We start from the raw sequence: 15489 nt of genomic DNA on the forward strand, positions 1-15489 counted from the left end.
GTGAACAACGACTGTAACAGATCTACAGTACACTATATATCTCTCAATATTTATGTTAGCATTTTGCCCAGGTACAAAAGACTGCCAAATAAACTGGATTGACTCATTTGTTGAGAAACCTCAAGACGTTTTGACATAAGAACATACCGTAGGTAAGACGATAAGAGGTTGGCTTCGTGTTCCATGTTACAGAACAATGGAAGACTGGTGTCTTATTATGGACGAGATTCCGGAATGATTCCATCAGTAATCAATTGAGAAATGTTTCAATTTAAAGAATTTCCCCCCTCATTTGTGAATGAGGTTCATATTCTGTGCATGGACAGCTGTTGAGTGTCAATGGTTGCCGATGGTATGGGCCTAATACGGCCTTGGAAAATCACATGACGAATGCCACTATGTGCTGCGTTGTGCGTAGGCCTTGGCCCACCTCCAGAGGTATCCTCGTCAGTTTTTCTCTTTGTGTTTTGAGAGAGAGAGAGAGAGAGAGATCGCTGAAGAAACAGAAACAACAGTGAATAACAGAACAGTGGAAGCATCTCTCCACTATCCTCTCATTTGTTTGTTGGTCGTTGGAATGGGAGCCTGTTGGTCGCGTCCCTGCGTTGTCCCACTCCCTAGCCAGGCCAGAAGCAGACCACCTCTCCCATCCCCTGGGCCAGCCCAGCAAACCATCCAGCGACTAGCCGAGCCGCCTGCTGCCGTCCCAGCCCCACTGCAGACACAGAGACGTCTGAGCAGCGTTGCGAGAGCCATGAACTACCACTACCAACCCCCCTACTCACCTAGTCTGTCCCAGAGGGGGTTTCGGCGGTAAGTGGTGGTCGGAGCACGTTCGGCGTGTGTTCGGAGCGTTTTCAGAGCGTGGTCGGTCGGAGGGTGTTCGGGAACATGTGTGTAGATGATTGAATGTTGTCATTACGTTGTTAAGAGAAAGGGGATTGGTTGGTTTGTTGAGGAGGTACAGGGACAGGCAGGAATAGTAGGGCAGGTTGACATCTGGTTGATTTGTAACAGGTTAATAAACACTGGGGAAGTTAGACTCCTCTATAACATTTAATCAAATTGGTCTGGAAGTCTGGATGTATATTGTAGTAAAATACTTATGTCTGTATATAAAATACTGAATCATTCTGTTTGATAAGGGAACAACTGTCATTATCATTCTTTCTTAGACCCTTGTTTTGCTGCCAGTAGCACAGTGGGTCCATTGTCTATGGGTGAAGAACACGCATTGTGTTTACAGAGAAGAAGAGTCTGTCAGAGACATCTCTCCTCTTCTCTGAGTGACAAACTGATGGCTTGTGATTTTGGTTTTCATTGTATGTCTCACTCCCACTTGTCAGTCCATGCATTTATGCTATTCTCTGCATCGTAGAGGCTTAGCGTCAGCAGCATACCACCCTGCATCCCACTGCTATTCTCTGCATCGTAGAGGCTTAGCGTCAGCAGCATACCACCCTGCATCCCACTGCTATTCTCTGCATCGTAGAGGCTTAGCGTCAGCAGCATACCACCCTGCATCCCACTGCTATTCTCTGCATCGTAGAGGCTTAGCGTCAGCAGCATACCACCCTGCATCCCACTGCTATTCTCTGCATCGTAGAGGCTTAGCGTCAGCAGCATACCAACCTGCATACCACTGCTATTCTCTGCATCGTAGAGGCTTAGCGTCAGCAGCATACCACCCTGCATCCCACTGCTATTTTCTGCATCGTAGAGGCTTAGCGTCAGCAGCATACCACCCTGCATCCCACTGCTATTCTCTGCATCGTAGAGGCTTAGCGTCAGCAGCATACCACCCTGCATCCCACTGCTATTCTCTGCATCGTAGAGGCTTAGCGTCAGCAGCATACCACCCTGCATCCCACTGCTATTCTCTGCATCGTAGAGGCTTAGCGTCAGCAGCATACCACCCTGCATCCCACTGCTATTCTCTGCATCGTAGAGGCTTAGCGTCAGCAGCATACCACCCTGCATCCCACTGCTATTCTCTGCATCGTAGAGGCTTAGCGTCAGCAGCATACCACCCTGCATCCCACTGCTATTCTCTGCATCGTAGAGGCTTAGCGTCAGCAGCATACCACCCTGCATCCCACTGCTATTATCTGCATCGTAGAGGCTTAGCGTCAGCAGCATACCAACCTGCATCCCACTGCTATTCTCTGCATCGTAGAGGCTTAGCGTCAGCAGCATACCAACCTGCATCCCACTGCTGGCTTGCCTCTGAAGCTGCAGTAAGCAGGGTTGGTTCTGGTCGGTCCCTGGATGGGAGACCACCCTGTATCCCACTGATGGCTGGCCCCTGAAGCTAAGCAGGGTTGGTTCTGGTCGGTCCCTGGATGGGAGACCAGGTGCTGCTGGAAGTGGTGTTGGAGGACCAGTAGGAGGCACTCTTTCCTCTGGCCTAAAATAAAAGTATAATATCCCAATGCCCCAGGGCAGTGATGGGGGACATTGCCCGGTGTAGGGTGCAGTCTTTCGGACGGGACGTTAAACGGGTCTCCTGACTCTCTGTGGTCACTAAAGATCTCATGGCACTTATCGTAAGAGTAGGGGTGTTAACCCCGGTGTCCTGGCTAAATTCCCAATCTGGCCCTCATACCATCATGGTCACCTAATCATCCCCAGCTTCCAATTGGCTCATTCATCCCCCCTCCTCTCCCCTGTAACTATTCCCAAGAACGTTGCTGTAAATGAGGATATGTTGTCAGTCAATTGACCTGGGAATAGGTCTGTCTGTCTATTGAATGGTCTGTCTGTCTATTATGCACATAATGTAAAACTCCTAATTCCCTCTGGGCTACAGATCTGAATACATACTGTAGACTACATCCTAAAAATAACAGTGCACTACTTTTGAACAAAGCCCTGTGCTGGGAAAAAAGTAGTGTAGTAATTAGGGAAGTACAATGTCAAAGCCTTGGGCCTCTGGAGGTCACCATGTGGATCCAAAGCCTTGGGCCTCAGGAGGTCACCATGGGGATCCAAAGCCGTGGGCCTCTGGAGGTCACCATGGGGATCCAAAGCCTTGGGCCTCTGGTCACCATGGGGATCCAAAGCCTTGGGCCTCTGGAGATCACCATGGGGGTCGGAAAGCCTTGGGCCTCTGGAGGTCACCATGGGGGTCGCAAAGCCTTGGGCCTCTGGTCACCATGGGGATCCAAAGCCTTGGGCCTCAGGAGGTCACCATGGGGATCCAAAGCCTTGGGCCTCTGGAGGTCACCATGGGGATCCAAAGCCTTGGGCCTCTGGAGGTCACCTTGGGGGTCGCAAAGCCGTGGGCCTCTGGAGGTCACCATGGGGGTCGCAAAGCCTTGGGCCTCTGGAGGTCACCATGGGGATCCAAAGCCATGGGCCTCTAGTCACCATGTGGATCCAAAGCCTTGGGCCTCTGGAGGTCACCATGGGAATCCAAAGCCATGTGCCTCAGGAGGTCACCATGGGGATCCAAAGCCATGGGCCTCTGGAGGTCACCATGGGGATCCAAAGCCATGGGCCTCTAGTCACCATGTGGATCCAAAGCCTTGGGCCTCTGGAGGTCACCATGGGGATCCAAAGCCATGTGCCTCAGGAGGTCACCATGGGGATCCAGATGAGAGATACAGAGAGACTAAATCTGTTAGAATGTGTTTTGTTTGGCTCTCAGACCAGGACATCTGATGGAAAGTCTGGTTCAACGCCTAATTGGTTGTTTCATGACTCATAGATCCAGGGCATGTGTACCAAATGGCACCCTTTTTCCTGTAAAGTGCTCTATTTATGACCAGAGTGCTTTGTGCCCTGGTCATAAATAGTGCATTATGGGGGGAATATGGTTCCATTTGTGGGACTGTAATGAGTCATATATCCTGCTGGACCCTTTAGGCTGGAGCACACTTAGCTCAATGGACACTGGCTGACAGTTCCCCTTATAGCATATAAACGATAAGAGGACTGAGGGTAGTATGGCTGAGGAGAAAATAAACAGTAGGAGGACTCGGGTTAATATAATATGGCCAAACATTGTTGTTCAAATACCAGTACTTTGTTTACATTGTCATGGTTAGTGGTACTTCTCTCTCTATATCTTTCTCCATGTCCCTCTCTCTCTGTCTCTCTGTCTCTCCCTCTCTCTATCTATCTCTCTCTCTCTCTCTCTCCATGTCCCTCTCTCTCTCTCTATCTATCTCCATGTCCCTCTCTCCCCCCCTCTCTCTCTCTCTCTATATATATCTTTATCCATGTCCCCTCTCCCCCCCTCTCTCTCTCTCTCTCTCTCTCTCTCTCTATATATATCTTTATCCATGTCCCTCTCCCCACCTTCCCCCCCCCCTCTCTCTCTCTCTCTCTCTCTCTCTCTCTCCCCCCCTCTCTCTCTCTATATATCTTTCTCCATGTCCCTCTCCCCCCCCCCTCTCTCTCTCTATATCTTTCTCCATGTCCCTCTCTCCCCCCCCCCCTCTCTCTCTCTCTATCTATCTTTCTCCATGTCCCTCTCTCTCCCCCCCCCTCTCTCTCTCTCTCTCTCTATCTATCTTTCTCCATGTCCCTCTCCCCCCCTCTCTCCCCCTCTATCTCTCTCTTTCTCCATGTCCCTCTCTCTCCCCCCCTCTCTCTCTCTCTCTCTATCTATCTTTCTCCATGTCCCTCTCCCCCCCTCTCTCTCTCTCTCTATCTATCTTTCTCCATGTCCCTCTCCCCCCCCCTCTCTCTCTCTATATATCTATCTTTCTCCATGTCCCTCTCTCCCCCTCCCACTCTCTCTCTCCTTATCTATCTTTCTCCATGTCCCTCTCCCCCCTCTCTCTCTCTCTCTATCTATCTTTCTCCATGTCCCTCTCTCCCCCCCTCTCTCTCTATATCTATCTTTCTCCATGTCCCTCTCTCCCCCCCCCCTCTCTCTCTATCTATCTTTCTCCATGTCCCTCTCCCCCCCCTCTCTCTCTATATATATCTTTCTCCATGTCCCTCTCTCTCCCCCCCTCTCTCTCTATCTATCTATCTTTCTCCATGTCCCTCTCTCCCCCTCCCACTCTCTCTCTCCTTATCTATCTTTCTCCATGTCCCTCTCCCCCCTCTCTCTCTCTCTCTATCTATCTTTCTCCATGTCCCTCTCTCCCCCCCTCTCTCTCTATATCTATCTTTCTCCATGTCCCTCTCCCCCCCCCCTCTCTCTATCTATCTTTCTCCATGTCCCTCTCCCCCCCTCTCTCTCTCTCTATATCTTTCTCCATGTCCCTCTCTCTCCCCCCCTCTCTCTCTCTCTCTCTATCTATCTATCTTTCTCCATGTCCCTCTCTCTCCCCCCTCTCTCTCTCTCTCTCTCTCTCTCTATCTATCTTTCTCCATGTCCCTCTCCCCCCATCTCTCCCCCTCTATCTCTCTCTTTCTCCATGTCCCTCTCTCCCCCCCCTCTCTCTCTCTCTCTATCTATCTTTCTCCATGTCCCTCTCCCCCCCCCCTCTCTCTCTATCTATCTTTCTCCATGTCCCTCTCCCCCCCCCCTCTCTCTCTATCTATCTATCTTTCTCCATGTCCCTCTCTCCCCCCCCTCTCTCTCTCTCCTTATCTATCTTTCTCCATGTCCCTCTCCCCCCTCTCTCTCTCTCTATCTATCTTTCTCCATGTCCCTCTCCCCCCCCTCTCTCTCTCTATCTTTCTCCATGTCCCTCTCCCCCCCCTCTCTCTCTCTATCTATCTTTCTCCATGTCCCTCTCCCCACCTCTCTCTCTCTCTCTCACTGTTTCTCTCTCCCTCTCTCTCTCTATCTTTCTCCATGTTCCTCTCTCTCTCTCTGTCTCTCTGTCTCTCTCTCTCCCTATCTTTCTCCATGTTCCTCTCTCTCTCTCTGTCTCTCTGTCTCTCTCTCTCCCTATCTTTCTCCATGTCCCTCTCCCTCTCTCCCTCTCTCTCCCTATCTTTCTCCATGTCTCCCTCTCTCTCTCTCTCTCTCCCTATCTTTCTCCATGTCCCTCTCCCTCTCTCCCTCTCTCTCCCTATCTTTCTCCATGTCCCTCTCTCTCTCCATGTCCCTCTCCCTCTCTCCCTCTCTCTCCCCCCAGTGTTTAGATAGGAAACAGTACAATACACTTGTTTGAATACCAGTACTAAACCATGACCACTGTGACTAACACCCAGAGATTTTCCAACCAGAGGCAATAGGTGTAATACTCTTCCCAACTTGCTATTTACTCCCTATGCACTAGGTCAAAAGTAGTGCACTACCCTATGGGCCCCAGGTCAAAAGTAGTGCACTAAATGGGGAATAGGGTGCCACCTGGGATGGAGCCTAGCCACTTGCTACAGCCCTGCCTGGCAGCTCCACAGCACAGTGTAAAATCACAAGTGACAAGCACTATTGATACTAATACATTCAACAAGGCTCTGTGAGATCTGGTTAGTGTCCAGACCAAACTGGAGTCTCACCTAGCTAATTGGATCCGATGGGTTAAAGACTAATTAATTATTTCCTCACAAAATGGAGTACAACTTACTTTTCTTATATGAGCTAAAATAGCGACACAAAAGGGGTGTTGGAGGTGTTCAAGTTATAACTGTGTTGCTATACAGTGACTGCACATAACAACAAGGCAGCTGTGATGGTGCATGTAACTAGGTAGGGTAATCTATGGATGACAGTATTGACCCCTATAAGATGTCCTTATGCTGAAACTCTTGCCTGATAGTGAGAGTCTATTAGGACAACAAAACCACATTACAAATGAATTATAATATGTTTTAAATTCCGTGCATCAAAATCCTAAATGCTTACCAAGTAGACTAGTTATGAGTTCTCCAAAGATACGACGCCTGTAAATATGATTTCTGAAGAGGTGAAATTTCAACTCTCGCCAGCAGGTGGTAGCAGAGCTCTAGAGGAGAGGAAGGAAAATTACCAGAGCCTTGCAGTGGGTGGAAAAGTACCCTTATTAAGGAGAAAGGGCTTCCCCAAAATGTCTGTTTGCAACATACTGCAATGTCTTCTACTATTGCACCTGCAGATAACACCGACTCAAAACAATAAACATTATGTAGACATCCTGTTATAAACCAATAATGCATGCATTATTAATGCATTCAATACATCCAGATTCTAGTTTGCCACTATAGGCTATCTGTTTCATAATCTCGCGTCACTGTTGCACGTGGTCCCTGACAAATTAATCATTTCATGAAAAAGAGCAATATAATAGATGAACTAGGCCGATAATAATTCTACACAATTCCGTTGTAGCATTTTCCTTAAACAATATGATCAGCTGATGCAAAACAACGACGACAACAACCAAACCAACAGTAATCCATAGTCTGCATATGACATGTCATGCAACCAAAACCCGTTCACTCAAAATAAATGCGCGGGGAAAAACCCACAAGCACACACTTTTTTTTTTGTGCCGTTTTCTGTTGTTGTTGCCTGTTTGCTTCAGGGTGTAAACGGATTGGGTCTCCGGGTCAACTGGGCGCTTATTGTGTTTGTAGGAGTTCAGAAGGGGGCAGAGGGGAAATCATGCCATAAGGCGTATTTGCATAAATTATCCCCCGCGTCAGATGACGTCAGGACACAGTTCGGTTATAAGCGCCGCCGGTTGCAGAAATAGACACATTCGCTGAAACATAACGTGGCTCACATCACTGGCATTAACCTACCGCACTATACTCAACTCAATTCACCACAGAAGCAACCGAATCGAGTCAGTCGAGTGATTTAAGCTGAATACAGTAACCTAGAATTGTATCTAGATAGGTAGATTTATCTACTCAACCAATCGCAAACGTGGCGAGAAGCATTATCCAAACGGGTCTGCTGCTAAATTTGAGTACGGAGATCTTCAAAACGCCAATGGAGGTTGCTGTCTATCAGTTGCATAACTTCAGCATCTCCTTCTTCTCCTCGTTAGTAGGAGGAGATGTGGTGTCTGTAAAACTTGACAACAGGTAAATATAAAAACCCGCTCTGGGTTTTGTGTGTTATTGATGCGTCATTTGTGCGTTATATATTTCATTCAAATATTTCATCTAAATTGTTGTAATTCGACATAGTCATGTTTCTTCCATTACAAATATATTAAGCAAAGTATGGTTACGCTGGTATCCGTTATGATATAATTGTAAAAACCGTATAATAAATGTCTTCTGCTGTGCAGACTTTGAGTAATGCAATTTGACTCCAACCCGCCGCGTGTCTCCTACGGCTGCATTTTCAAACGCATAAAAGTGGAGTATCTCGAAACAATATCGAGACAATGTCATCAATTTCATGTCATAGTTTGCAGCGCGCAACAATGTATCTAGCTAGCTAGGTTGCAAAAAAAAGACAATGGTAGTCAGGCATGCTGGTGTTTCATACACATGCCCAATCTCAAATAGGTTACGCCTAAACACAAATTAAATACACATTTGTGATGATGGCGTTACGTGGCAATTGAATCTCAAAAGACTCAAAATAAGTTATCCTGGTGCCAGCAATCTGTACGAGAACTTCATAACCTTGCCGGTACTAACTAGGACCCCAGTTTGTTCCTTCTGATCCAATGCTCTGATTTGATATGTTGACTTATGGCTTTCTCTTCTTCTCTCCTCCACAGTGCCTCGGGTGCTAGCGTTGTTGCCATTGACAACAAGATAGAGCAGGCAATGGTATGTATATCAGCAACAGGATTATACACTTTATCGTTCATATCATCACTCATAGTAGCCCAGTAACGCCATTCCACATCCCCACCACATTCATGCACTTTGCCCATAGTCATCATTTTCTGTATGTTGATAATCATAGTAGACTAGGCTTCAGTCTAGTACTCGTATACTTGTAGTACCGCAGAAGCATGGTAGTCTGTATGTGCCTTGCAGCTTTGAGTGACTACAGTACTGCATGTCCAATACGTGTGATGTGGCATGGGACTATGTTCTGTCTGCTGCATTCTGAGTCAGACAGGGAGGAAGCTATAGATGTGCACAACAGCAGTCAAGACTATATTACCTATTTAGTTTACAGCTCAGCTTTTAAACCTTAATCCTGGTCATATGGGTACAAGTCTCTGTAACCACATGGCCTGTTACTACATGTTACTACTACTACTACATGTTACTACTACAAGTTACTACATGTTACTACATGCTACTACATGTTACTACAAGTTACTACATGTTACTTACTACATACTACATACATACTACAACTTACTACGTGTTACTACAAGTGTTTTTGTAAGGCATGGTAGGTTAAGCTTAATCTATGAGTCACCTTACATGGATAGATTAGTGGTCGGTTTGTATGAGTTGCACAAACTCTCTCTCTCTCTCTAAACAGACGTCTCTAACTGTAGATCTCATTCCTTCTCTCCTACCTTAGGATCTGGTGAAGAACCACCTGATGTATGCAGTCAGGGAGGAAGTAGAGATCCTCAAGGAGCAGATCAGAGAGCTGGCTGAGAAGAACAACCAGCTAGAACGTGAGAACAGCCTTCTGAAGAACCTGGCCAGTCCAGAACAGATGGAGAGCTTCCGCGAACGGGTTCCGTCCGACTCAGACGCTCTGGTCCCCCTGCGGCTGGACAACCAGTACCAGCAGCAGGCCCAGATGGGACTCCATAACCCTGACCAGTCCTGCCACATCAGCGCTGGCTCTGCTGTATAGGTGGCTCTTCCTTGGACCTCCAATTGTAAAGTGATCGTCGCCGCCAACTTCAGTGAAGCTGTCTGTAACAGATGATGAAACACACAATTGATGAAAAGCACACGAAAAGACGCTCTAACTAGCGGCTATAGGCTGAAGCTATACGCTAAGATAAGCCCGTCCTACGACATCTAGACTCTTTCTCTTTAGACAAAAGCGCTAAACGAGAGGGCTCACATGTAGCCAGCTGGAGAACGCTTGCATTGGGACAGAGGTGAGGCTCCGGCCTTCTGGGGCCAGGAGGGCCAACCCTTCAGCCATTCTCTACCACCCCTACTACAGAGGGGGGAGAGGGCTAAGAGACGGGGCTGGCCCGGGGATCTGATCCTGGGGATGCCTCTCCATACCTCTCCTGGTCCAGCCAAGGAAAAATAACATATTTTCTCAAGACAGATGGCCCTCCAGTCTCCACTAGATCCCCCCCATTTAACTAGGCAAGTCAGTTAAGAACAAATTCTTATTTACAATGACGGCCTATCGGGGAACAGTGGGTTAACTGCCTGTTCAGGAGCAGAACGACAGATTTTTTTACCTTGTCAGCTCGGGGATTTGATCCAGCAACCTCCCAGTTACTGGCCTAACGCTCTAACCACTAGGCTACCTGCTACCTGAAATCCATGTGGAGTTCTTCTAACTGCTGATAGTACAAGCTCTGAGTAGTTAGAAAATATCTCAACCATCTTGTGAGTCTTTCCACCTGACACCATCTACTGATATTCTCTGTCAATATTCCTTAAGAAGAAGCAACGTGTCTTTAGGAAACCAAACCGGAGCTCCAGTTGAACGAGTAGAGGAGAAGGAGGATCTAGGAGATCCTGGACTGTTGCTGGGAGAGAGAGGCTTGTTGCTTCTCTTTCTCAACCTCGCTGGTGATAGGAGATGCTGGACTGTTGCTGGGACAGAGAGGCCTGTTGCTTCTCTATCTCAACCTCGCTGGTGATAACTGATTACCATAATCATGATTCAGAACATCATTACTTGTATTCTTTGCAGTTGGGGTGTGCTGCTTTTTGGGGAAAATCCTGCTATTTCACATTTGTTTTGTGATTCTGAACAAAATGGAATGCTTGTTAATAGGAGCATTGTAACTGTTCAGTTAAATGATGTATTATGGGGATGGAAGTATCTACTACCCAGAATGCCTAGCTCTGTACATTTTACTAACATGTTCAGAGTAGTGGGCTGGAGATGAATTTGAGCAGCTGATTTTTTTTCTCTAAAGGCTGTGAATGCGATCCTGACCTAGCAGACATGTTCTGCGTGTTCAGATGCCAACCTCAACTTGAATCAATGGCATGACTCTAGGTGCCTATCTCCAGAAGAGGAATAACACAGTTCCACAATGGACAATTTTGTGTTTTCTAACTACCAAAGACTTTGTCTCATTCCTACTCCAAACGAAACCAAGCAACCTGGACCATGTGTACATCGTTCACAGGGAGAACTCTTGTCAGCGTGTGTTTTTGTTTTGATAAACGTTGGTTATTGTTGCTGGTATTGTGTCCCTGAAACAGGTATTTGTAATGATGGATGCAAAATGTCCATTTGCAATAAACCTTCTGTTTACACTAAACGCCATGTTGGTTCCCTTTCCGTTGTTCTTACTCAAGGTTATTGCAATCTACATGGAGAGTAACAAGAATATATATAATTAATTATTTAGCACACATTGACCACTCGCAACAACAGCTCATGTTGTTAAGAGCTTCAAGACCCACTGCTATTGGGTTTAAGTTATCTAAGATTTGAGACGTAATTATGCAAAAGTAAAGGATTTATACATCGGCCTACATGTTAAAGCTTAATGATGTTTTTCCAAGAAAACATTGGACATCTAACCAATGAACTAAATGTGGCTTACTTGTGTAGGTCAAATGAAAATCTACAACATATTCTTCAATCTTTGTCCAAAGCAGCACATCTGAACTTTTCAAACAACTAGATATTTAATAATGGTTGTCCAAGGGGCAGCTAGCCTGGAAGACGAAAAAATACTTTGTCCCAAAAAAAACAAATCCTTCCGCCATATTGGCAGCTAGTGTGTTACTGTCTTGTGTCTGTGTTGGTTTGTGGGTTCTCTACTGCCCTGGTCTGGGAGCTGAGAGCTACACCCATTACATTTTATATTTTTTTATTTCACCTTTATTTAACCAGGTAGGCAAGTTGAGAACAAGTTCTCATTTGCAATTGTGACCTGGCCAAGATAAAGCAAAGCAGTTCGACACAAACAACAACACAGAGTTACACATGGAGTAAAACAAACATACAGTCAATAATACAGTATAAACAAGTCTATATACGATGTGAGCAAATGAGGTGAGATAAGGGAGGTAAAGGCAAAAAAAGGCCATGGTGGCAAAGTAAATACAATATAGCAAGTAAAACACTGGAATGGTAGATTTGCAGTGGAAGAACGTGCAAAGTAGAAATAAAAATAATGGTCATTGGCAGCAGAGAACTGGAAGGAGAGGCGGCCAAAGAAAGAATTGGTTTTGGGGGTGACTAGAGAGATATACCTGCTGGAGCGTGTGCTACAGGTGGGAGATGCTATGGTGACCAGCGAGCTGAGATAAGGGGGACTTTACCTAGCAGGGTCTTGTAGATGACATGGAGCCAGTGGGTTTGGCGACGAGTATGAAGCGAGGGCCAGCCAACGAGAGCATACAGGTCGCAATGGTGGGTAGAATATGGGGCTTTGGTGACAAAACGGATTGCACTGTGATAGACTGCATCCAATTTGTTGAGTAGGGTATTGGAGGCTATTTTGTAAATGACATCGCCAAAGTTGAGGATTGGTAGGATGGTCAGTTTTACAAGGGTATGTTTGGCAGCATGAGTGAAGGATGCTTTGTTGCGAAATAGGAAGCCAATTCTAGATTTAACTTTGGATTGGAGATGTTTCATATGGGTCTGGAAGGAGAGTTTACAGTCAAACCAGACACCTAGGTATTTGTAGTTGTCCACGTATTCTAAGTCAGAGCCGTCCAGAGTAGTGATGTTGGACAGGCGGGTAGGTGCAGGTAGCGATCGGTTGAAGAGCATGCATTTAGTTTTACTTGTATTTAAGAGCAATTGGAGGCCACGGAAGGAAGGAAAAGAAAATGAGAAAGGGAGTGAGTATAGTAGATTAGGTTAGGACAGCATAACCAGCTATGACAGCATGATGGGTAAACCAACAAGTCTCAGTCCAGCAACAGTATCTGGTAGTATGGATACACTGACAGGTCTCAGTCCAGCAACAGTATCTGGTATCATGGATACACCGACAGGTCTCAGTCCAGCAACAGTATCTGGTAGAATGGATACACCAACAGGTCTCAGTCCAGCAACAGTATCTGGTAGATGGATACACCGACAGGTCTCAGTCCAGCAACAGTATCTGGTAGTATGGATACACCGACAGGTCTCAGTCCAGCAACAGTATCTGGTAGTATGGATACACCGACAGGTCTCAGTCCAGCAACAGTATCTGGTAGGATGGATACACCGACAGGTCTCAGTCCAGCAACAGTATCTGGTAACATGGATACACCGACAGGTCTCAGTCCAGCAACAGTATCTGGTAGTATGGATACACTGACAGGTCTCAATCCAGCAACAGTATCTGGTAGTATGGATACACCGACAGGTCTCAGTTCAGCAACATTATCTGGTATAATGGATACACCGACAGGTCTCAGTCCAGCAACAGTATCTGGTAGTATGGATACACCGACAGGTCTCAGTCCAGCAACAGAATTTGTTAACATGATGGGTAAACAAACAGGTCTCAGCCCTGTTTTTCAATATGACTGAACACATGAAATGAGTCATCTTATTTAGGTGGAGATTGCATCAGGTCCCAAGTCTTACATAGAGCCTGAGGTTACATCAGGTCCATAGTATTACTTAGAGGCTGAGGTTACATCAGGTCCCTAGTATTAATTAGAGGCTGAGATTACATCAGGTCCCTAGTATTACTTAGAGGCTGAGATTACATCAGGTCCCTAGTATTACTTAGAGGCTGAGTTACATCAGGTCCTTAGTATTACTTAGAGGCTAAGTTACATCAGGTCCCTAGTATTACTTAGAGGCTGAGAATACATCAGGTCCCTAGTCTTACATAGAGGCTGAGATTACATCAGGACCCTAGTATTACTTAGAGGCTAAGATTACATCAGGTCCCTAGTCTTACTTAGAGGCTGAGATTACATCAGGTCCCTAGTATTACTTAGAGGCTGAGATTATATCAGGTCCCTAGTATTACTTAGACGCTGAGATTACATCAGGTCCCTAGACTTAAATAGAGGCTGAGATTACATCAGGTCCCTAGTCTTACATAGAGGCTGAGATTACATCAGGTCCCTAGTATTACTTAGAGGCTGAGATTACATCAGGTCCCTAGTATTACTTAGAGGCTGAGATTACATCAGGTCCCTAGTATTACTTAGAGGCTGAGTTACATCAGGTCCTTAGTATTACTTAGAGGCTGAGTTACATCAGGTCCCTAGTATTACTTAGAGACTGAGTTACATCAGGTCCGTAGTATTACTTAGAGGCTGAGATTACATCAGGTCCCTAGTATTACTTAGAGGCTGAGATTACATCAGGTCCCTAGTCTTACTTAGAGGCTGGGATTACATCAGGTCCCTAGTATTATTTAGACGCTGAGATTACATCAGGTCCCTAGTATTACTTAGACGCTGAGATTACATCAGGTCCCTAGTTTTACAGTAAGAACAATGCATTGCTGTCATGTATTATTATTGCCATTACAGTACCTGCATGTTATTGGTTGGCCATTTTGATGAGGCTCGTCTCTATAGGCCTATATCACATTGTGGTACCAGTTCTCTCATTCTATTTTGGGGTTATTTAACATGGTTGGTTACAATGCTTGCATAAGGACCGTGTGCAGGAACGGTTGTTTTTATTTTTTACTAGAGCTATGGTCTCCATTAAAGTAATATAATTAGTGTAGCATACTGGTTGTTTGGCAATGACAAGCTGTTAGCACGATAGCACAAACAGCATGGTACTCAGGCTAGTAACACAGACAGCGTGAAGATAATGATAAGACTATGTCTTCTCCAGATCCATGGTGATAAAACCGGTCTAGACTGGTTCAACCAATTAAAGTGTCCCAGTGACAATTTGTTGTGTTAACCTATCATTGAGTCCTTCGTTAAGGAACACTAAGCAGGAACTACTGAGGTGAATCAACGTCCAGTTTTTAGAGAATCTGAGGGTGTTCTCAAAACAGAATTTGTTGGGCCTAGTCTCCGGGTGACTGAAAAACCAAAAGTGTCACAAGAACTGACAAGACCTGTGTCAAGGTTTATGAGACCATCTTTACATGGTGTTGGGCTGCTTGGTTTATGAGACCACCTTTACATGGTGTTGGGCTGCTTGGTTTATGGGACCATCTTTACATGGTGTTGGGCTGCTTGGTTTATGAGACCACCTTTACATTGTGTTGGGCTGCTTGGTTTTATGAGACCACCTTTACATGGTGTTGGGCTGCTTGGTTTATGAGACCAACTTTACATGGTGTTGGGCTGCTTGGTTTTATGAGACCACCTTTACATGGTGTTGGGCTGCTTGGTTTTATGAGACGAACTTTACATGGTGAAGGGCTGCTTGGTTTTATGAGACCACCTTTACATGGTGTTGGGCTGCTTGGTTTTATGAGACGAACTTTACATGGTGTTGGGCTGCTTGGTTTTATGAGACCACCTTTACATGGTGTTGGGCTGCTTGCTTGTTTTTATAGAGCTGTAAATCCAACTGACTTCATTCTCAATTTCACAAGTTGGTACTTGGGTCCTGTCCTTGACTGACCATCAGGT

At 45.9% G+C, this 15489-nt stretch overlaps 1 protein-coding gene across 1 annotated transcript in view; it reads left to right on the forward strand.

Moving 5' to 3' along the window:
• LOC110489223 overlaps positions 1 to 11239 on the forward strand; it is a 76111-nt gene extending 64872 nt beyond the window's left edge. The window contains exons 2-3 of the mRNA XM_021561857.2: positions 8571 to 8622; positions 9338 to 11239. Coding sequence (XP_021417532.2) covers positions 8571 to 8622; positions 9338 to 9622 — 337 coding nt within the window. The 3' untranslated portion in view covers positions 9623 to 11239. The remainder of the gene's footprint in view (positions 1 to 8570; positions 8623 to 9337) is intronic.
• Positions 11240 to 15489: the final 4250 nt, after the last annotated feature.

The sequence above is a fragment of the Oncorhynchus mykiss genome, chromosome 14, assembly GCF_013265735.2.
Source record: "Oncorhynchus mykiss isolate Arlee chromosome 14, USDA_OmykA_1.1, whole genome shotgun sequence".
NCBI classification, from domain to species: domain Eukaryota; kingdom Metazoa; phylum Chordata; class Actinopteri; order Salmoniformes; family Salmonidae; genus Oncorhynchus; species Oncorhynchus mykiss.